The sequence below is a fragment of the Anser anser genome (genome assembly GCF_964211835.1).
Source record: "Anser anser genome assembly, chromosome: 30".
Lineage (NCBI taxonomy): Eukaryota > Metazoa > Chordata > Aves > Anseriformes > Anatidae > Anser > Anser anser.
Genome location: NC_139751.1, coordinates 62,803 through 84,495, shown reverse-complemented (window position 1 = coordinate 84,495; position 21,693 = coordinate 62,803). Strand labels below are relative to the sequence as shown.

Sequence of the window (21,693 nt, the reverse complement as noted above, 5' to 3'; positions counted from 1 at the left end):
ACTTTCTCCCTTGGTCTGTTCCCGTAACAGACCCACCTCTTCCTCCTCTTCCCACGTTCTTATCTGGATGTATTTATCGCAGAGCTGCCCTGGGAGGCGTGAGTCACCCTTCGGGGGCTATAAATGAGGTTCAGGGTGAGCAGGTCAGTGGGGTAGGGCCGTCTTTTTTTGAAGATTAATTTATGTCAGAAGAGGTCCACCCTGCCCAGGTTAGTAGAAATGGAAAATGCTGGTTATAAAGTGGGATGAGACATTTGAAGGAGTTTGCATGATGCAAGAATGGAGTCAACCCTGCCTTCAAATTGCTGTAGGCCAAGGCAAGGATCATTTTTTGGAGGGGGCACAACACCCTCCACGCTGCCTGTCTGTTCCTGTGGGTGTTGGAGGGGACCTGAACCATGCTCTTAGCCCAGAGGCTTTGCTTCTTCCCACTTTCTTCTTCGTCTCCTTGACTGTGGTAAGCTTTGGATTAGAGTGCTTGTATTGGTCAGGCAAAACACCAAAACCAAAACATTTCACAAGATGAAATTTACGGAATGGCATTTTTAAGTTATTAACTGCTAAAAGAACTGAACAGAAGCTTTTTCCAGTTATTAGAATGCCTTCTCTGGGTATATTTACATGACAGAAAATCCAGATGCCCAGCCTGAAACAGCAGTTTGTTTTAGATAACTTCAATTAGAAAAAGAGCAAAAATCTTTTTTTGAAAAATAGTCAAAACAGTCCTTTGAAATTTTTGCAATGAAACTGTATAGCTGGCAAAAGTTCACAAATATAATTATGTGGGTTTTTCTATTTTGCCATGATTCAAAATGGGAACGTTTTTTCGATTCTTAAAACAAATAGTCACAAAAAAGAGTAGGAAGGAAAAATAGTAATCACTTATCTGGAAATGTTCCCAGCCTCTCAAAGCTTGTAATATACGGCTTAATGAATAGTTTGCAAACCATTTGAGATGAACCTTTCCCCTTTGTTACTGTGACAAAATCTTTACAGCTAACCCATTCAACCATAGCCACACAGAAAAAAAATAAATGCAGCCTTCATTTTCCTCTTTGGTTTTCTGAAATTATAGCTGAGAACACCTGGGTGTTGGCTCAAACACGAGGGGGAGCGGTGTTGCCCGACTTCTGGAAGAGGCAGTATCACCTTCCTTTCTTCTCGCTATTATTCAGTCCACTAAAAGGTAATTATTCTCCTGTTGCAATTAGGCAGTCACCTACTGCTTCCTTGGTTGAGGTGGGAGAAGTCACCCTGGCTGACGTCAGGGTTTTGAACAGGTTTAGGCTCCTGTTCACCGCTGAAGCCAGAGAGAGGTGCAGTGGGGGGGATGCTTCCCTTTGCTCCCCCATATCCCAAGCTCTTGCCTCTTCCTTGGCCTTGCTATCAGGGGATGCCAAACCTTGGTCTCATCACTGTCATGGCCAGGACGGGAAAGCCCTGGACAACGTGGTGGCCTCCACTCAGCCTCCAAAAGAAGGCTGAGCAGAGTTGCTCTGGCTGTGGATCGCAAGTGCCCCAAGGAGGACCCTGGAGCTGCCTCACATCTTGGCAGGGGCTTGAGGCATTGGGCGGGCCTTCCTTCCAAATTGCATTTACAGGCACGCAGTGGTGAATGCATTATGCTCAGATGCAAAACTAGCTGATGAGGTGGGCTCTGTCTCATCTAATTTTAGCCACTTCAGATAAACCACCAAACTGGGTTTCCTCGCTAGAGATTGGGGCTCGGATGGAGGGCTGTCCATCCCACCTAACCTGGGTCTGACAGGTGGCCAAGCTTAGATGAGACGTTTTCCACTTTTAGCAAGGAAATGACAGCTCATGCCCTTCCCCAAAGGCACTTATCTTTTTTCTTTGCATCAGTCTTTTAATATTTGCTTTTTTTTTTTTTTTTTTTTTTTTTAGGTTGCTATTAGAATTGTGCCCCATGAGAGCGCAGAGATCAGTGGCGCCGTGTGACCTGTAATTCTTCATGTGCTGGAGACAGGAAGAAATTCAGTGTGATAATAGTGTCTGCAAATCCTGGGGATGACAGGCAGGGTGTATTCGTCTGAGTGTATGCAGGCGTCTTGCATGGCGATGTCTCCATTTGCGCTAATATCCCTGCCCCGGGCTGCCTGTAGAGCCAGGAGAGAGCTAATTGATGCAGTCAGTAGAGTCTAGCGCTTGATGCATTTCATGCTAAATTAGGCGTCTGTGTTTGGTCAGATGAATCACCCAATGGAAATGTTGGTTTCTTTCCATGAAATGAGCCCCCAGCAACCAGCTCACATGAGCTCTGCGTGGGAGACTTCAGAACTGAGACAAAGTCGATCCACCCCGTTATGGCCAAGAGAGTTTAGAACTCATCCCTTTGCCTCTGAACCATATGGGGCAGCGTCACCCTTTGCCAGCCCTAGTGCCATCAGAGCAGAGGTAGTTTATATCTGGAATAGATACGGATCTGGCAGAGCACAGCCCTGATTGCAGTCCTACTGAGCCCACATAGGACAAGGTCAGCATGGGCATCTGTCCTCGTTCCATGCGGTGACCTGGGAGGACCAAGCAAGAGGAGGTCACGGTGGGGAGTGAAGCTTCGGGCTGGCACCCTTGTCATGCAGGAGGCTGTGCAATGCTCAGAAGCATTTGGGGGGATTCTGGCAAGCTTTGAGATCAGTTGGTACTTAAGCAAAGGGCACCTTGGGCTATAAAATACCTAAGGGCGACGTCATTAAGGAGGTAACTAGAATAAACACCACTGGACTCCTGGCATCTGAGTCCCACCACACCCCAAGCTCTCTGCAGAGAATCCAAAGATCTTTTTGGCCCTTTCTCTGCCCGTGGACACATAGGCAGCAAAAGAGCACTTCTTCCCCCACTGTGTACTTTCATTAAACACCAGCTATGGAAAAATTCAGGGACAAAACATGTACTTTCAATGCAGTTTATTGAAGGCACAGTGGAAAGCTGGGAATTTCGAGCAGTCAGTGAAGGAAGCTCAGTTTACGTGAGTAAAAGATGTCAGACTCAGAAGCCTTGGAACTTCCTTGGTGTTTAAGGGGTGGGGATGGGGGTGAGCTCTTCTAAAAATCAGCACGCTTTGAACTAGCCACCCCTAACATGCAGAAGCAAATGAAAGTACTACGTATTCATCTGTAAGCAAATTCCACAAAAAGCCTATGGCTGCAGTGTAAATAGCAGGTGCTTTGAAAGTTGCAATTGCCCAGTTTAAAATTTAAGCTCAGATTTGCAGCTCAGGGTTTATTTTTTGACGAGAAAAGGAACGTGCGCTTTGCAGTGCCTCCTGGGAAAGTTAAACCATCATCCTCTTTTCTGAAATGCTTTGGGAGGTGCTGTAAGAAGAAGAGGTGTCTTGTAAGGAAGAACATCACTAATGAATCTGCTCGTTATGGGAAAGCCAGGGAGGGAAGGCAGTGGAACAAACAAAACCTAAAAGCTGCACTAACCTAGGCAGTATAAACTCAGGGAAACAACACCATGTTGAGCACCTGCTGGAGAAGCTTGCTAGATGTGACTTTAGGGTTGGGGACTTTGAAAATGTTACCTGATGGGGTATATGTCTGATGCTAATGAGTTTGGGAATGGACTTGGTGACAATGGTGCTATTTGTGGGCAGAGAAACAATTCTGCATCATCTCAGTGATAGGAACTGTGCTCTGATGGTCCTGGCTGCGCCACCCCTGTGGATGTCCCTATGGAACAACACAGGGGTCTCTGACAACCCCGAAATTTCCCACCACGCCATTGTTGCACCCCACAACTTCGGGGCCATTTGCAACAACAACCGGGGAGCCCCCCAGCTGCCTGATGACACAGCCTTGGTTTCCAAAGCTGACCACACCACCAGCTTGGCAAGCCCCGATCCTGGCATTCAAGCCCGGGTTTCCCGTGCTGATGACGGTGCGGGCTGGGTACCCGCCGCTCCGGGAGCTGAATCCCCCGTTTTTGCAGCTGACGCCCCCGGCTTGGCAGTACACCTCTGGGACGCACTGCTTCGCCACCGAGCTCATGACTCTCTTGGGATGGATCCCGGCGCTCCGGGAGCTGAACCCTCCGTTCTGGGAGCTGTGGCGTCCGGACCGCCTCCCCAGGGAGCCGTAGCCACACGCGGCTGCGTTCGCAGCCAGCATCCCGCAGTCTTCAGGGATATTGTAGCCGCTGCTGACCACAGCTGCAAGATAGCCCGTGGGATTAATTATTTGGAGCTGGAAGACGCTCACAGGCAAGTCACTTCGTGAGGGACAGAACCGACCAAACCTGATTGCTGCTGCACTGATCCGACCAGCCTGAGCCCCTGCTCCTTCCTCCTCCTCCCCCAGGTCCCCGCACAACCCTCGCAGATCCTCCTGCCTCCCACGCTTCTTTCCAAGCTGGAGGCTTGTTCTCACCCAGACCCAACGCACGCCAGCCCGTTGCCTGCTGGGCCGGCCAGGACAGCTTGCTGTCACCTCCAAGAGTAGAAAAGGGGCATGAATTTGACCTTCCCCCCCTCCATCCAAATGATGATTTTCTGGAAATTCAGAGGCATTTGAGGTTTCTGGGACAAAAGCTTTTCCCTGACAGCCTGGGCTGGACTGGAAAAGGGAGACAAAGGAGGAGGGAGCCAGGACAGACAGACATTGCTGTTCCATAAAGTGCCCTTCCTACCGTGAGAAACCCTCAAGGCTGTAAATCTTCAGGTTACTTACACACGCTCACCGGGTTCCCCACACATATTCTGTTAGGGGAAAGAAGAGAAATGCATGTTATCCCATTAACCAGTTGCATGCACATCTAGAAACTTGACGTTACTCATAACTTCCAACCACACATCCAACCCACTTGTCTCCTAATCCCTTGTTGCAACACGTCTGACTATCCCTAGGACAGGAACTGTTTTTGCTGGCACAAGGGTGGCCTGTATGGCCTCCAGCCATCTCTCCAGCCCCCAGTTTCTGTGAGCTGGGAGGATCCTGGAGCTGCTAACTTCACTTAGGAGCTGGAATCATCTGGCCTGTAGCTCCAAAATCAAGGAGGAAAAGGACAAACCCTCGGCCACCCACCTGCTCTCTTCACCCTCCAGTAAAGTCTTATAGGTTGCAATCTCAATGTCCAGGGCCAGTTTGACATTCAGCAGCTCCTGGTAATCCCGCAGCATGCAAGCCAGCTCATCCTTGGCCTTCTGGAGGGCATTCTGCAGCTCAACATGCTTCTCCCGTGCATCTTTCAGGGCACAGTCCCCGCGCTGCTCAACATCACAGATGGAAGTTTGCAGGCAGGAGACCTGTCAGAGGAGAGGATGACAGTGTAGGTGTGTTTGGGGCTGTGCTTCCTAATCCTTGGTTAATCTGCATTTGGATTAATCAGCTCTTCCAATTGCAAACAGGGAAAGACAACAGCTTCCCTGGGGGGTTTCTTCCCTCAGTCTATTTTTATACTACGTTGTACAGTGCATGACTAAAACAACGCCCTCTTTAAAAAGACTGCTTGGCCCCCAAATTTCTCACTGTTTCATTTCAGTGCTGGTCACCACTGAAGGCTGGATTTGGGACTTAGCCTAGAGCAGGTCTTAAGACTACTGAAGGCCAATGCATCATCTTCCCTCGTGTCTCATCTGTCCTCCAAGGCATTGCCCTTCCTGCCAACAGCACCTCCGGGCCTCACCTACCTGCTTCTTCACATTCTCCAGCTCACACTGCAACTTCTGTATCATCCGGGTTAGTTCCGAAATCTCACACTTGTTGCTCTGCAGATCGTCGCAATACTTGCCCCTTTTATCCTGAAGCTCCTGAAACTGGAAAACAAAACCAGGACAGTTGCCATTTCTGATCTGCAGCCCCCTGAGTTGCTGTCAGACACCCAGGTTGCTTTGTACTCACCCGGGTTTGGTAGAAGGCATCCACTTCTTCTTTGCTCTTCTGGGCTATTTCTTGGTACCAGCACTCCACATTCTTAATGATGCTTTCCATGTCCAGGTCTCGGTTGTTGTCCATTTTCACAATGACCGAGGTGTCGCATAACTGGCGATCTACCTGAGCTCGTTCCTACACGGTGGGGAATGGCAGCTGTTAGCAATGTTAGCTGTTGGCAGTACTCAGACTTTGGAGTGAGGGAGGGCTGGAACAAAGAGCCACACTGCCCAGCTACAAGCACGAGTCAAGAAATGTCCCTCCAGTTAGCTCAGCAGAAAATCCTCCCTGCTGGATGAGCACGTCAGCTGCTGACCTACGTGCTGACCTGCAGTAATTCTGTCCACATCAAGGGCAAGGAATGCAGGTGACTTAACCCCTGGTATCCTGTCATCTTCGGCTGCTTTAGTGATGTTAATGACAGGATTAATTTGGGAGTTTCTTGAGCTCTAATCAGCCAGCTGCAATCCGGAGTAACGAGACAGACGCATCTCTTTTCTCAGAGGTAGAGTTAGGACAGCCAATTCATACCTGGAGCTGCATTAAGAGAGGGGGAGCCACCCTACCTCCAACATAATCATGCTAATATTACATCGACCTTGTAGATCCGTGTTTCAAGTATTCAGGGCTTGGGACGAGAGCAGTCCAAGAGAGACTGGAAGCTATAGAAGTCGGGGGTACCCAAAGGGTGACACAGCACCGTCTCTGGGGACAGACCAAAGGAACTCACCTCCTCGAACACACATTTCAGCAGCTCCAATTGCCTTCTAAGCAGATCCACCTTCACCTCCAGCTCTTCCTTGTTCAAGAAGATACAGTCTGCGTCCTGAAAGAGATGAGATGTGCTCCAGCCCGATCTCACTGAAACATTGGGGAAGTTCAGAGAAGACAGAGGCAGCGCCAATAAAACAGATGCATGTTTCAACAAGATCTCAAGAGCAGAAAGGTGTGAGAGGATGAGTCAAGATGCCCCAGTGTCTCCTCAAGGAAAACAAAGCCATTCCAACATGACTTACAGGAATTAGTTTATTTATTACTTAGGTCTTAGCTACAAACTCAGAATTGACTAATGAGTACATAAACATAATTTTTAATATTGTTCAAATGATTTCTCCTTTTCTGATGTCCAAGTATAAAGGATGTGAAGAGACTGTCAGGAAATAACCAGCCTCTTCAACATCAAGTGTGCCAGTGCGGCCTCTCCCACTCTGACCCCTTCCATGAATACACCCTCCCGTGACAACTTGAGAATATGTTTGGGCTAAGAAAACTATTGCATTAGTGCTGATGATGTGGACTTTGAGGGTATATTATTCTTGCTTTCTACTCCCATTGTCTCTGTTTCTGACTGTGCTTCTTTACAGGCCTCCCTCTTCCTGCTCACTCTTGCCAGGCATTTGCTAGCAGTGCACTATTGCAGCCAAGCTTTACACCAAATAAGCCCGTTAGAGGTATAACGTTCCATTTATTTTGAGCTTCTCACCTTTTTGAGTGCTACAAACTCGTTCTCTACAGTTGTACGCCTGTTGATTTCCTCTTCATATCTGTTGAAAAAGGAGAAGAAAAAGGCTGAGGCAAGCAACACTCAAACACAGACAGCAGCCATCACGAGCAATAACAGCCTTCACTTGCCCAGAGACTGCCATCAGGCACTGTAAGAGCAGTGTCTGGAAACCGAGCATTAGACCGACCAGAGATCGGAAGCCTCGTCATGACATTACCAATGCAAAGAGCCTGCAAGCGAGGCAGAAGAATGCGCCATCCCTGAAGGGGCTGCGCTGCTGGGCTGGGAGCGGTTGCCTGCAGGAGAGCAGCGCCAGCAGCAGCAGGAGACCCGAGGGCCCTTACTTGCACTTGAACTCCTCCACCAGTTGGCTCGTGGCACACTCTTCGCTGCCCAGCTTTTGCTTTTCGCACAGCAAGCAGTCCAGGCGCTTCCGCAGGTCGCAGATGTAGTTCTCAAAGTACAGCTCGAGGTTCTTCCCTTTCTTTGGTAGCACGTACTGCTGCAGGAGGCCCCATTTGGTCTCCAGCACCTTGTTCTGCTGCTCCAGGAAGCGGACCTGAGGGCCAAAAAGTAGCAGTTCTTCAAAGAAAGAAGGGAAGGCAATAACCAACACCTGATTTAGCTGTCTGCTCCCACTTTGAAACCAGAGCTGGTCCTGCAGGCATATGAATAGGACTTTAGGAAAGCGTGGGGCAATACGCCATAATATTCATGAAATTATCATGAAATCTAGCCCCTATTTAGGAATCTAGAAGTCACATGTCTGAATCCCTGCTAACTCTGTTTCTCACCGATGACTGCCAATGAAGCTCCTCCAGAAGCTGCCTCTGATGTGCCATAGGACGAGACAACGTCCCCAGCTGGAGGGACCTGTTTGTCCCCCCTACAGAGGGATCCTACCGTGGCAGCTCAGCCTTAAACATCTAACATTTGGATGCCTGAATCGAGATCAGCTTTCTCTACCTTCAGGAACGGTTTTGGAACAGGCACTCCATGTAAAGACAAAAGGGGAATAGAAAGTCTAACATGGGGCAGAAAGATGAGCCCATCTGAGCTCTAACTTCTGAGACAGAACAAGGCTGCAACAAGAAATCAGCCTTGGACTGAGGCCATCCAGAGAGGGGACAACTGCAGGGAAGTCCACTGCTGCCACAGACAGGGTGCAGACCCCAGCAAATACTCAGGCTGCAGTGAGCCCTTCTCCAGCAGTGGAGATCCCGGTCTGAACAAATACGGCTCAGTGGGATCTGGACCCTTGCATGGACCCAGCTCAGCAGCACAGGGCACAGGCAGGACTGGCGTTTTGGGGAGGGGTTGGGTTGTTTTCCCTTTTTTTCACCAAGAAACGTGGGTAGGGAGCAGCCTTGCACTCACCTTGTCGATGAAGCAGGCAAACTGGGTGTTGAGGGTCTTTATCTGCTCCTTCTCCTGGCAGCGTATTTCGTGCTCCAGTGGGTCGACCCCAACGCAGAGGGGCTTCAGAAGCCGCTCATCGATGCAGATGCCTTGGATGCCGTCAGCCTTGCGATCGGGGTAGCCTCTGATGATGCTGTATCCCCTGGGGCCGCAAAGGCCGACCCTTCCTCCGACACCACCGTAGCCTACACCTCCGAAGCCGAAGTCTCCGAAACATCCAGTACCACAGACCCCGTTCACGTAGGAAATTCTCCTGCTTCCACCCAGGTTGCAGACGCTCCTGCTGCTGTAGGCACCAGCCCCGCAGCGGGCGGGCTGGCAGGCGGAGGCGGCGAAGCTTCGGCCGCAGATCTCCGAGGCTGAGCTGAAACCTCTCCGTCCCAGCACGGATCTCACCGTGGGCGCCTGTCTGCTCATCGTGGCTCCCGTGGAGGCAGAATGTGGAGGTTCGGGGGAAGCTCTGCTGCAGGAGAGGAACGGAGATCCCGCTGCAGTGACACCTTGACACTACCCCTTATATATATTTGGGAAGCTGGCCTTGATAGGATCAGGACATTAATTTAAAGCGCTTGAGGGTTTGGTTTGCCTGGCAGCAATGAATGCTCCTCAAAATGCAAAACAGCCCAGCAAATACTAACTACTGAGGAAATAAAAAGGAATCTAAAAGTGCTCTGTTTGCAAGTTGGCTTAGAATACATTACGGTTTGAAGTGCTCCCCTAACTTACGCTAATTATAGTTTAGCAAACATTTTTGAAGAAACTCTTTGTGATTTATTTGCAGTGTGTCGTTTGGGGTTTTGTGTCTCATGGGGTTTTGTGTATGATGGCATATTTTGCAGACTTGCAGTTTGGGGGGTTAATTTCACAATCTCTCCTTTTTTCTCTCACCAGGCTCATTTTGGGTACGGAAAAGTAATAACATCACAAAAGAAAGCAGCTGTGGAAAAACGATGGAAGTTGTGCTATGATGCCTGAAACACTGATAAATTTACTGAGTTATGGGTCTGGATTCATATGCAATGACTCAGAGTGCCCCCCCAAAAAAACCTTCCCTTGCAGCATTTCACACCAACCTTCACTTACCATTACAAAACACCATCAAAACAGAGCAGATTCATCCAGAAACTGAGGCACCTTTCAGTTGGTCACTAGATTTATGTTCTGTGACATCCCAGTGACGTTTTTCACTCAAGCAGTGCTGCAAATTCTTAACCTGAGGTCCATTTGACACGGTTAAAACTTTGTCCCTCGCTATATAGAAGTTCCTACCCATCTGGACGTCAGAGACCTTTTGCTTCATCTTCTGGCAGTCCCTGCAGGTAGCAAAAAAGGATTGGCTGCGCGTTTCAGGCTAGTGAGATCCACCACATTCAAGAAGCAACAGCTGAAGGTTGGGTGACTTTGCCAGGCACGTCCTTGACTCAATGGGGATGCACTCAGAGAGAGACAACAGCCCCTGGGCCGGTGTCTGGGGGAACCAGGGTGATTCACTCTCCACAGGCATTGGTCTTTCTCCATCAACAGAGGAAGCCTTAATGAGTAGATTAGACGGGCACCTGAGATGGTTTTGACTCACATTGGCCAGAGAATCCCTCTCTCCTAATCACCAGCCCAGGGAGGTGAGACACTGAAACAACCATCTCTGGGCCTTCAACAAACTGAACCTCAGAAAGTCAGAGCAATCGGGCTTTTCCAGCTCTTTGGGCATAAAGCCCTTGGGAGACAAGACATTACCATGCATGCAACTGATAGCCCTCAGCCCTTCCTCACTGAAGGGGATCTGTGCTCCGAGAAGGCTGCTGCTGCCTATAGACGTGAGGGTATCTGGAGGCAGACAGTAGCCATGTTCCCTCACCCTCTTTAACCCGTTTGAAGGCATTTTCATTGCAAATCACAAAACCAATGCTAAACCTCCTTAAAATGTTAAGCCTTCTAATATCAAGCTCTCTGAAAAGGATACACGCATCGAAACTCAGAAAGCCATAGGACGTGACTACAATGCTGAGATTCACGAGGCTATTAATTGAATGCGTAATTGCAACTTACATGAGTTTGAGGGTCTGGTGGTGTAAATTAGTTGCGTAAACTGATGCTCTTGCCTTATACAACTGGAATAATTCAACATATTTATAGCATGACTTTCAGATTACACCTTTGTCTGTAATATTTTAGGCTCACAGTTCATGCTGGGGTGCCAGCACAATCGGCAATATCAGTTAAAACATACCACTGGCAAATACGAGAGACTTCAAGCTAAAGCTTGCAACTTCCATGATCCTTTAAATTCTAAACAAAGGTTGATCGGAACTGAAATGCACATTTGAATCCAAAGAACAGTATAAAAGGCAATTGTTTCAGCTCTTTCACTCAGCTAGAGCTACCACGCATTCTACATGGGAAGGCTGCGTCCTGAATCAGAAGTCGGGCTGGGAGCTGCTGTGCCGCCGCTCCCTTTCTGCACCCCATTATACACGTCGGCTGCGTGAGAGACACCTGGAACATATCACAGACTGCAATTAAACGTCTGCAAACCAACCGCACTGCATCAGCCCCACTTCCAAAACGTCTCACCAGAGCTGCCCGCTTCATGCAAGGTAAGAGATTTTGGCCATAAGTTGTCCAGTACTGGGCAAAATTTCTGTGTTAGCCAAACTCTTGCTGTTGCTCGTGAACCACGGTGAGAAGGCAGCATTGCAGGAGGTTCACTTAATGTCTTCTAAGTCTTTCCAAGGAACACCGAGTGTTTCATCTGTTGGCACATAAGATCTCAGGAACCAACAACTTGTTGTGAGTAAGGACATGGCAAATGGGAGAAGCAAAAACTGCATTTTTTAAAAAAAGGTAATTCATCATACTTACATCTTTTTTGAGGGAGAAGGGGGGACAGAGGAAGGAAAGAAGAAAAATATTTTGATGAGGGGTTGAATGAATCATTTTAACGACTTGCAATCTCTCCCTTTGTCAGCGTTCTTCTCCCTGTATGTGCTGCTGAAAATGGAATTCATTATGAGAACATGTGAAGTTCACTAATTTGTTTGTTGCCTCTGGAGATGAATCTCAACTAGCTCTTAAAATATATTTTATGCGATAGTCTCAAAGAACCATGCTCCATCTCTGTAATTAGACAGCCATAGAAAACTCCTTGCATTCAGATAGGACAATGGCAATAACAGCATTTGATAGGCATAAGATTTGGTCATAATATGCATTTTTACACACGCACAGCTTCATGGACTATATAGACTCCTGTCCACTACATTCACAAGGTGTTAAAGAATTGACTTGGTTAGTGCATCCTCATTCTCTTGTATCCTAAATCCAAGGTCATCCATGAGAATTCAGTGTGGTAATGTATTTTTTCCTCTCATTAGCCTCTGTCTGCTCTATGTTAGAAGCCAAGGCTGGGATTTTCAAAGGATGTTCCTCATAAAATTCATCAAACACTGGGCCTGGATTTGCCTCCCTCCCAGCTTCAGCCATCAAACTGGCCGTGTATTCTAATTTCATCTTTGAGACTCCCTCTATGGCTAATGTAATGAGATAGGCATCTCCAGACAGTGATTCATCACATCCTAAAATAGGCAGCTAGGATAGGTGGGAGGAAGCAGCCTCTGGAGGCACTTGCCTTGCTCTTTATTGACTACCAGAGGCAGTCTAGACAACCAGACAACCAGACCAGGCGCCCAACTTCTGGATGGTTAAAGTTAGGCGAAATTAGTCCCACCCTTTGGGCGCCGAATTTCTTCAGCACCTTTGAAGCCTTAATGAGAGTACACAACATCACACGCTCTCTAGATCTGCTCGGTTCCTGCTGTACGCGTATGTCATATCTCTGCATGGTGATTAGCACCTGTAAATCTGAGGCTCGCAACAAAGCAAAGGATTGGTTTGATCTTTTTCCACACTGATATCTTCCTCCCACAGAACTGCACAGTGGAAATAAGTGTGGGATGTATGGGAACCCAGGCCCTTGAATGGGATGGAATCACACTGCCTGTTAAAGCAATAAAATCAGAAAAGGAAAGGAAAACATTGTGGCTATTACTAGGCTATGGCAGCCTCCCTGTAAAGCTGGAGGAACTCTTCTCCCTTACCATTGAAGCTGTTTGCTTGGGCGGAAGGGATTCCGTGAGCCCTGCAGAGGAAGGAATTGCCCACAGAAGGTGGGCCAGATCCTCCTGGGAAGCGTGTTCAGGTGGCAGGAGATACCTCTGCCTTTTGTTATGCTAAGGCACCAGTGCCCAAGCCCTTGTTCGACTTGATTCATGTAGCTTTGTGATGTGCTGCTGAATTCCTGACGAAGCGCCTGGCTGATTCATGAAGCACTGATGTTCAGAGAGGCTGGTCACAGCTTTAAAGAAAAGCACTTCCTAAATTAACTTATCAGATCAGCCAGCATCTTGAAATGGTGAGGGGGGAGGCTGGAGGTGAGAAAGCAACGCTAATTCTGTGTCATCTCCCTGACTTACTCTTCTCTTGTGGCAGAATCATCTATTTTCAGTGGAAACACCATAACCTTTTTGAGATACTTAAACCCCTCTTATGAATATTTACAGCTGCTCCATTTTCTTTTGTTGTCAAATCTTTCCTGTGGTTTTCTTCATTAAAGATTGTGACTGTTTTCTTTTGTGCTCCTGATTGTTCTCTTTGTATATGATTGGGAAAGGGCATCTTATCACACGGGAATTACGGAGGGAGAGACAGTGCTTCCAGTTCTGAATCACGATAATGGCTTCCGATAGGAAAGAACTTCCCTCTGGATTCCCCCTTTTGTAAAACACTTATCTGGCTGGCTGGCACCTACATGGTTCGTTTCTTTGCTCTGCTAGTTAGCTTTCATCAGTTCAATTGCAAAACAGTTTAGTCCTTTGTGGTTGGTTTATGGCACTAATTTGTTGGCTTCTTTTTTAATCTGCTCAAGCGAACAATAAAATGTCTCCCTCTGATCAGTTCTGAAATCCTAAACTGGTAGTCATAGGATCTTCAAAATGATGCTGAAAAAAGCAACCAAGCATATTCCTGAGTTCTTTCCTATAATGACCCTATTGCAGAAGCTTTTGAACAGCTATTAAATGTGTTTTATCATCACACCTCTGTAGTAGACATGCTATAAAAATGCAAAGCAACTGAGATGAGTTCTCTGTGAATCTTGTAACACCCATTGAATAGCATTGGGCAGGAGCCAAATTTGCTGCAAATTGGCATAAATAAGCTGACTTTAAAAGGTTTCAATAAATTACACCAAGCAAATTTGGTGCTGCACAACACTCTCTGGGCAGCCCTGCTACCTCAGCTTAGCTGTTAAGGCTTCTCATCAACAGATACGCCTGAACGGGGCTTTTCTGTAGTCTTCAAAAACACTAAAACCCAAGCAGCAACACATTCATCTCCATGCACTTTATTGGAAAAAAAGAGCAAAAAGTGCAGAGCTCTGTAGTCACCAAGATACAAGCGAGGGTGCTGTAATTCATGCAGATGTCAAAGTGCAGACCGCCTGTCAGGACGCTAAGGAAGGAAGCTAATAGAAGCACAAGCAATGCAATTACTCTTTGCTGACTACAGAAGGTGAAATGTATCCTTTTTTTTTAATTGAGATTTCCTTTATGACTTGCCTGCCTGCATATGGATGACCCAGCAGCTCCAAGACAGCGAACAAAGAGCCCCTGAAGTCCTGCCCCTCCTCTCCATGACCCTGCGTCACCAGCACAACTCCGCCAACTTGCCTAAAATTAAGTCGGGCAGACTTTGATGAAACGGAGAGTCCTACGGGCTCATTTCCAGGAAAACTTCCAGAGGCATGTTAGGGAAAGGGTTTGGAATTAAATATCTCAACTTGTTTCATAGAAAGCAAAGGCTTAATCATGAAAAAAAGGGAAGATAAGGCTGGTGGGAAGTGGGAATTGAGTGATAACATGACAAGTGCCCCAACCCAACCTCCAGACCTTTAAAGAAGCAGCATAGAGCAAGAAGAATATGTGTTAAGCATCTCTTTTTTGATGCAATCCTGGTGGAGTTCCTCTGATGTGGTTTCCTGATGTTTTTCTACCCAGGATGCCTCTTCCCCTCGTGTAGGGTGGGGTGGGGGACATTTTGCTGCTGCGGGTGGAGCAGGGCTGCGTTTTTCTGCTTTAGCTCTTGCCTCCTGCTTATCCTGCCTGGCAGAGTGGGTGCTCAGATGCAGGTATTCCCGGGGCACAGAGGCCCAATCGGGATCCCCTTCCCTGGCCAGTGCACCGCTTGTGAGCAAGTCGGGTTTCCCGAGCTCTGTGCAGCTCCGCAGCTCTCCCCACACCATCTGCCAGCCCCTTTGCAGAGCCCACCAGCACCCATGGGGGCCAAGCTCTGGCACGAATGGCCCCCACATCCAGAGCTACTCCTGGGGAAGCAGCCACAACTGGTAGCACCAGGGACCCAGCACCTCCCTGCTGAGCTGGCGGCGCTTCTCGAGGTGAACCCCCCATGGCAGGCTGCGGCATCTCCCGGCTGGGATGCTCTCCTGGCACCACAGAAGGACCCGCGTCTTCTGCACTGTGGACCAGGTCCACAGCCCAGGCTGGCTTTGCAGCCAGAGGAGCTGTTGCAAGGTGTGGTGATCACTGTTGTGGGAAAACACAGGCTGAATCACTCGGGGAGCGATTCCCATGGGGATAGTGCAGCCTCCCTGCTCCCCCTGCAAACCAGCACTGGCTTTTTTAATGTCATAAGGAAAACAGAAAACTTCAAGCTTACTTACACACTCTCACGGGGCTCCAAATGCGTATCCTGAAGGGGAAGAAAGTCATAAGGTTATTCATCATATAACTAGCATTTCTAGCATTTTCCAGTCTCCGTGTCTCTGCTGAAGTGTCCCGAGACTGAGCACTACACGCATACTGTTGCAGAGGTACCCACCTGCTCTCTTCACCCTCCAGTAAAGTCTTATAGGTCGCGATCTCAATGTCCAGGGCCAGCTTGACGTTCAGCAGCTCCTGGTAACCCCACAGCATGGAAGCCAGCTTGTTCTTGGCCTTCTGGAGGGCGTTCTGCAGCTCCGTGTGTTTCTTCTGCGCATCCTTCAGGGCACAGTCCCCGCGCTGCTCAGTATCCCTAACTGATGTTTGCAGAGAGAATACCTGTATTGGAGGCACAGAATTCCTCACTTTCCCTGCCCAATCTTTTTCCATATTTTCCTTTAAAAGAGAAATTCTGTCTTCTTTTGAAATGAAGTATCAATGTTGCTTTTAGGAAAGGCAAATATTTCCAAAATCAAATCTCAGTTTTGAAACACTACAGAGTATATCTCTGTACTGTGAGGCTGTGTTAAGCCTTGTTTTGAGGATACTACTACTTCTAATAGTTCTAATTGGAACTGATAATTAAGGTTTTCCATTACTTCCCGTTATAAAATATATAATGAATCAGATGGTCTGAAAATTATACCAGTTCCTATGGGTGGTGAATTACTGGTGACTCATAATTCTACCCTACTTACTGGATGCTTTGAACCTGTGTCAGAAGCATTGTCTCCTGCCAGAATTCTTGCTGGAGCAATTGTCTGTGTGCCATAGTAAATCCAATGATCTAATACGGCACAATTTTTTTTTCAATAATCAAAATGATCCACCAGAAAACAGGGCAGCAAAGCAGATAACCCTTTTTCTCTGCTCCACAGGGGTAAGATCTTCTCTAGAGCAGTGGGACCAGCGTGAGGCACTGCTCTTCGGTAAAGACAAAATAAATGCAAGAGAAGTAGAAAACCAGACTTGGGATCTCCCATCTAGGAGATTCAATGAGTAAATATGGCCCATGATACCTGCTTCTTCACGTTTTCAAGGTCACACTGCCATCTCTGGATCACAAAACTCAGCTCTTCAATCTGTTGCTGGTGGGACTTGAGTTGATTGCAATGACTCCTCTTTGCCTCCTCAAGCTCTTGGTACTGACAGGAAGAAAAGACAGAGCTGGCAATCAATACGGGTAGTGTAGGCAACATAGGAGCCTTGCCTCTGTTTCCAAAGTAAACTAACTTTAGAGAAGTCCTAATGCTATTGCTTTGGGGATGTTCTCCCGACTTGGGGACTTCACCAAGTTTAGCAGAAAAGTAGGTCCATAAGTTACATAGTCAAGACAGAACGAAAGAAGTCCTTGCATCTGAACTGCTGCCTTCTGGCAGCTACATGAAGGATATGTTACTGTTTGCTGCAACTTACCCTTGTTCTGTACAATGCATCCAACTCTGTCTTGCTTTTCTGAGCTGCATCCTCATACCAGCACTCAACACTCCTGAGGATGCCTTCCATGTCCAGACCTCGGCTGCTGTCCATTTTCACAACAATGGAGTTATCACAGAGGCTTGTCTCCAGCTCAGCAATTTCCTAGAAGCCGTATGAAGTGGCTGTCAGCACTGGGTTTCCTATCTCGCAGCCCAGTGGCCGTACCACCACCCCTGAGAGTTTGTCTTGAGCCACAGCCCTTGAGTTGTGGCTAGAGTTGGTCATGCATGCAGCTTGAAGGTTTGGGGCTTTTGGAGATCTTCCTTATTCCCACTGCCTCTCAGAGTGACCCTGATGGATTGATTTAATTGGGACTAAATCAGTGTAGACAAGGAGAGGCTGGTAAGAATAGCTGCCATCAACAAGAATGGGAGAGGAGCATCCATACCTGAGCCGACACACACTTCCGGAACTCTCTCTCCTGCTTTAGGGTTTCCAGCTTTGCTTCCAGCTTTGCCTTGGTCAGATAGACACAGTCCGCATCCTAAAAGAGTTCCCAGCCATTTAGAAGTCAAAATGGTGGCTACGTGGAGACCTAAGGTAACTTCACTGAGTTTTTAGCACAGGGAATTTTGTTTAGGAGATGTAATTGTTCACCTCTGAGGGGTGCCAGAGGCTTATAGAATATTGCTGAGTTCTTATGTTCCCTGGCAATACTCTGCAGCCATAACTGTCCAGTGACTTACAACATCCTCAAAATATTATGCCAGAGCAGAGGAAACTTCTCAGATGTCTGAATCCAATGCTTCCATTCATCCCAATTCCTTACCTTCTTCAGTAACACGAACTCATTCTCAGCAGCTGTGCGTCTGCTTGCTTCCTGCTCGTATCTGTTGGGGAACAGAAGGGACTGGTTGCTGGGTCATGCTGGTGCTGGAGACCTTTCCTGGGTATTTAGGGCTCAGGGTGCCTTTGGACCTCAGCCTTTTGTTAGAGTGAAGTCTGTCGATATGTACAAAAGTAAAAGTCCATTAGAAAATCTGTCTAGCTCCCTGCCCTGTGAACTTACTTGCATTTGAACTCTTCAACAAGCTTCTCCGTGTTGTTCAGGTCAGGCTCCATCCTCTCCCTCTCATGCAGCAGCGAGTCCAGCCGCCTCTGTAGGCTGCAGATGAAGTTGTCGAAGACCTGCCTGAAGTTCTTCTGGGATGGCAGGACCTGCTTTTGGAGGAGGTCCCATTTGGTGGCCAGCAGCCTGTTCCGCTGCTCCAGACGCTGCACCTGCATTCAGAAGGCAAAGCCACCCTCGTTGGGCACCTACTTTGGTGCATCATACAGGGACCCAATGAAGGTGGGGGGAACAAGGCAGCTTCTCTTTCAAGTTAATGCTCCAGGGGCTCATTATGGCTCAAAGGGGACAAGAGGACAAAAGGGGAGCATTGCAACCTTCATAACCCAAGAATATGAGAGCAAACGGGGCGTGCTGCTTTCCCAGTCTCCAAGGAAGCCCCGCAGCCTTTGTGGCTGCTACAGAAACCATGGGCTATTTAAACACCTCTGCAGGCCAACTGGCTGGTAGCAGAAACCATCTTTTGGCTGTCAACAATGCAGCTTTACAAGGTCTACCTGCACAGAGAGGGCAAGAGTGCAGAAGCGCAGCAAGGTACCTTGGAACAACAGCTCCCTTCAGCTATTAATAATGCATACAGCTTCAGCTTGTCAACGCATAAACAATCAAGTTAAAATAACATTATCAGCTAGATCTGCACTTGCATCTCACGGTGCTGGAGCCACGCATGTTAAACCAGCATCAGGGCCGTGTAATGGGACAGAAAAAGGAGAGGAATCAAAGACCTGAACACAAAAAAGGGTTCCTTTATACTTAAAGCCCATCATTCCTTTAATCTTGCCTCAGCTCTCACCTTGTCAATCAAGCAGGCGAACTGGTTGTTGAGGCTCTTCAGCTGCTCTCGCTCCTGCCTTCGGATGTGCTGCATTTCGGGGTCAATCTTCACATCAAGAGGCTGCAGCAGGCTCTCGTTGACATGCACCACATGAATACCTTCACTTCTGCAGATGAAGGCACTCCCCTGACCCCCCCTTTCACTGCAGGAGTATACACCCCTGCACCCCCACCCTCCACAGCCTGCCCGTGCCAGGCTGTGGCCAGCAGAAATCCACTTCCAGCCCCCCACGTCATGGAGGCTTTGGCTGCTCCAGGCTCCGTGCCCTCTGCCCAGTGGTGCAGCAGAGGAGAAGGTGCTGCTCTGGCAGTGGCTCACACCACTCACAGCTGAAGATGCTGAGAAATTCCTCCCATGAAGACACCTCCCAGCTAACAGCTGCTGGCTCATGCTGGCAGACGTGACCAGGGACAGGATCAGGGATGTGGGGCTGCTGGAAGAGAGCAGCTAAAAAGGGGCCCCTCTGCTCTGACACCCCTGAGAGCCTCCTTTATATACATCCCAGAAGCGGGGCTTGGTTGATGCAGATGAATAATTTGGGGTTTTCATGGGGTTTGCCTTACCTGGCGGCAATTCGTAGGTCTAAATATGCAAAACAATGCATAACACTGAACATTTGTGAAATCCTATGGAATTTTGCTGGTTTTGAATTGCTTTGCTTGCATTCCAAGCTTGGAGGACACTGTGTCTTGGGTTTTATAAGGATTCTTTTTTCAGCTTGTCCTCCTTCCTTCCATTAATTACAGCTTAGCGAGAGGGACGTACCCTTAAGAGTATCTCCCACTCTGTCAAAGAAACCCTGTAGAGGAATGTTCTGTTGAACAGCAAATCAAAACTGATTCTTGCATTATCTATTATTTCCCCAGTCACTCCCTTGGGAGTCTCTGAGGCTTCTCACCCAAGAGCAAAGACAGCACGTGTCCACCAGCCACAGCCGCAGGCAGCCCCGCACCTGGAAGCTGGGAAACACAGCGTGGATGGGATGCACCAATTGGTACAGAAGGGTGAAATATTTCTTTTTACAAACAGCCCTCCGGACACCATCCCTGTGCTGAGGCTGCTCACCAGCAGCCTCTCTCTTCTTCATCGACTCCAACAAAAGTCTAAGCTGACAAGCTTAGGCTTAGACGCCCAGCTTTTGGAAGCATAAATTAGAGCAGCTCTATCTTCTCATTAAGTTTTCAGCCTGGATTTTATGAAAGACACAAAAAAAACGAGACTTCCTTGAAGATGACAAAGACCCTAGATAGGAGGCTTAGCCACAAAGCTGTTAGCTGGGTGCTCGTTAACCATTTAATTGGTAACAGCAGTAGGCTTAGCCCTGGTGTGAAGACTACGAATGCACCAGCAACCAGTACCAGGCAAAAACATGCACCTTATTAATAGGGCTGCTGTATGGCTGCTCTCTGTTACTATCCTTTATATTTGAGCTTGTAATTAAAACTCTCAGGATACCTCAAGGCAAATAAAAATGATTTATTAGAGTTGCTTGACAGCTGGGAAAGAAAAGGCTGATACGTTTAATATATTTGCTGAGGGCCTCACAATGCCTCAGAGGTGGGGCCAGGATTACCTCTCTGTCCTTGTGGCTCCTTTCCAAAGCCTCTTTCAAAACAGAAAGGCAAATGGTTTCATTTCAGAAGGCTTGAAAGAAAAGGTTTTCCCCTGCTATTATGCCATCTTAATCCGTAACTTTTAGTTGGCCTTTTTTTTGGCAATTAAATGTTTATATGTTTCAACTGAAAAAAAAAAAAAAAAAAAAGCATTTCAATTGCTCATTTCTTCCCTGGGCTTTGCAGGGATTTTTTTTTTTTAATTATTTTCTCACTTCCTGGTTTCATTGGAGGGTTTTTTCACCATCTTTCGCAAGAAGGCTGATGAAAAGCAAAACGGGTTACCAGAAACCTTGCTGGTATTCTGGCTGCAGGAGCGGCTGGTGCCCAAGGTTTTCTCGTACCTCATTATTTGCAAATGCTCTGCACTGGAACAGTTTGCCCTTAGCCCAGCAAGAGAGACAATCGATGGTATGCAGTAGCTGGAAAGACAACCGGCTTAACTGCAGGTTCTTGACAGCACTATCAATTACACCCACATGCCAAGGAGCAGCAGTGATTGAAGCCCAGGGTGCCTCACCGCCCGCTTAAATGCAGACAGAGTCTGTGGCAACCCCAGCTGGAAGAGCAGGATCGGAGCCCACAAGGAGGACGCTTGGCCCGGAGCTGCACCGGGTGCTCTGCACCCATTTTGTGCTTCCAGCCCAGCCCTCCCCAGTTTCCCACCGAAGCCCGTTGCTGCACCCATGGGTGGGCATTGGGACACCCGTGTCCTCCCACACCTCCCGGGTGGCAAGCTCGCCCGCTCCACCCAGCAAGGAAAGGCTGAGCCTTCCAGGCAGGCAGGGTGAGTGCTGGGTCCTGTTCCCTCGCTGTGTTTGGAGCCTACGGGGTTACGGCTTCTGCTTTGGAAAGTTTTCTTCCCCTGCATATGCTTTGATGAGCAAAACTCACGAACTCGGTTTTTTGTGTACTCCCAGATGTAGGAAAAGGTTCCTCTGTCTGGACCAGCCTCACCTTTGACCCCCAGTCCCGGTGTCCCCGATGGCCCTGGGTCCCCAGACGGCAGAAGATGCCACCAGAGGCAGTACTTGTGCACACCATCTGCTCGTGGGGGCACTCTGGGTTTAAAACCCACCAGATCTGCCCACTTCCATCTGGCTGCTGGCACTT

General features: G+C 48.1%; 2 protein-coding genes across 7 annotated transcripts; both read right to left on the bottom strand.

Moving 5' to 3' along the window:
- Positions 1-2,909: 2,909 nt before the first annotated feature.
- Positions 2,910-11,452, bottom strand: LOC310887963 (keratin, type II cytoskeletal 4-like). 3 transcript variants are annotated; one of them, XM_083814247.1, is made up of 10 exons: positions 11,383-11,452; positions 8,770-11,304; positions 7,737-7,951; positions 7,372-7,432; positions 6,619-6,714; positions 5,859-6,023; positions 5,648-5,773; positions 5,043-5,263; positions 4,689-4,717; positions 2,910-4,171 (listed from the first exon to the last, which is right to left on the bottom strand). In XM_083814247.1, the coding sequence occupies exons 2-10, from the start codon at positions 9,226-9,228 to the stop codon at positions 3,693-3,695; spliced, it is 1,851 nt and encodes a 616-aa protein (XP_083670373.1). In that variant the 5' UTR covers positions 9,229-11,304; positions 11,383-11,452; the 3' UTR covers positions 2,910-3,692. The 3 variants fall into 3 exon arrangements, with proteins under 3 accessions (XP_083670373.1, XP_083670375.1, XP_083670374.1); XM_083814249.1 differs by lacking the exon at positions 11,383-11,452 and having other exon boundaries at positions 8,770-9,274; positions 9,895-10,021; XM_083814248.1 differs by lacking the exon at positions 11,383-11,452 and having other exon boundaries at positions 8,770-9,271; positions 9,895-10,019.
- Positions 11,453-11,607: 155 nt separating this feature from the next.
- On the bottom strand, positions 11,608-19,448 carry LOC310887972 (keratin, type II cytoskeletal 71-like). 4 transcript variants are annotated; one of them, XM_083814271.1, is made up of 10 exons: positions 19,295-19,448; positions 18,926-19,073; positions 18,073-18,284; positions 17,833-17,893; positions 17,452-17,547; positions 17,001-17,165; positions 16,604-16,729; positions 15,703-15,923; positions 15,545-15,573; positions 11,608-11,799 (listed from the first exon to the last, which is right to left on the bottom strand). In XM_083814271.1, exons 1-10 carry the CDS (start codon positions 19,321-19,323, stop codon positions 11,747-11,749), a joined length of 1,140 nt encoding a protein of 379 aa, XP_083670397.1. In that variant the 5' UTR covers positions 19,324-19,448; the 3' UTR covers positions 11,608-11,746. The 4 variants fall into 4 exon arrangements, with proteins under 4 accessions (XP_083670397.1, XP_083670394.1, XP_083670396.1 ...); XM_083814268.1 differs by lacking the exon at positions 11,608-11,799 and adding an exon at positions 14,080-15,407; XM_083814270.1 differs by lacking the exons at positions 11,608-11,799; positions 18,926-19,073; positions 19,295-19,448 and adding exons at positions 14,080-15,407; positions 18,671-18,877.
- Between the last annotated feature and the right edge of the window lie 2,245 nt (positions 19,449-21,693).

Coding starts and splice junctions, on each gene's coding strand:
- LOC310887963 (XM_083814247.1), bottom strand. CDS start 9,228: ATGAGCAGACAGGCGCCCACGGTGAGATCCGTGCTGGGACGGAGAGGT. Junction 6,024..6,618: donor TGAAATGTGTGTTCGAGGAG/GTGAGTTCCTTT, acceptor CCCACCGTGTAG/GAACGAGCTCAGGTAGATCG. Junction 5,264..5,647: donor TGGAGAATGTGAAGAAGCAG/GTAGGTGAGGCC, acceptor CTCCTCTGACAG/GTCTCCTGCCTGCAAACTTC.
- LOC310887972 (XM_083814268.1), bottom strand. CDS start 19,323: ATGGGAGGAATTTCTCAGCATCTTCAGCT. Junction 17,894..18,072: donor GTTGAAGAGTTCAAATGCAA/GTAAGTTCACAG, acceptor GTTCCCCAACAG/ATACGAGCAGGAAGCAAGCA. Junction 15,408..15,544: donor TTGGAGCCCCGTGAGAGTGT/GTAAGTAAGCTT, acceptor TTCCCACAACAG/TGATCACCACACCTTGCAAC.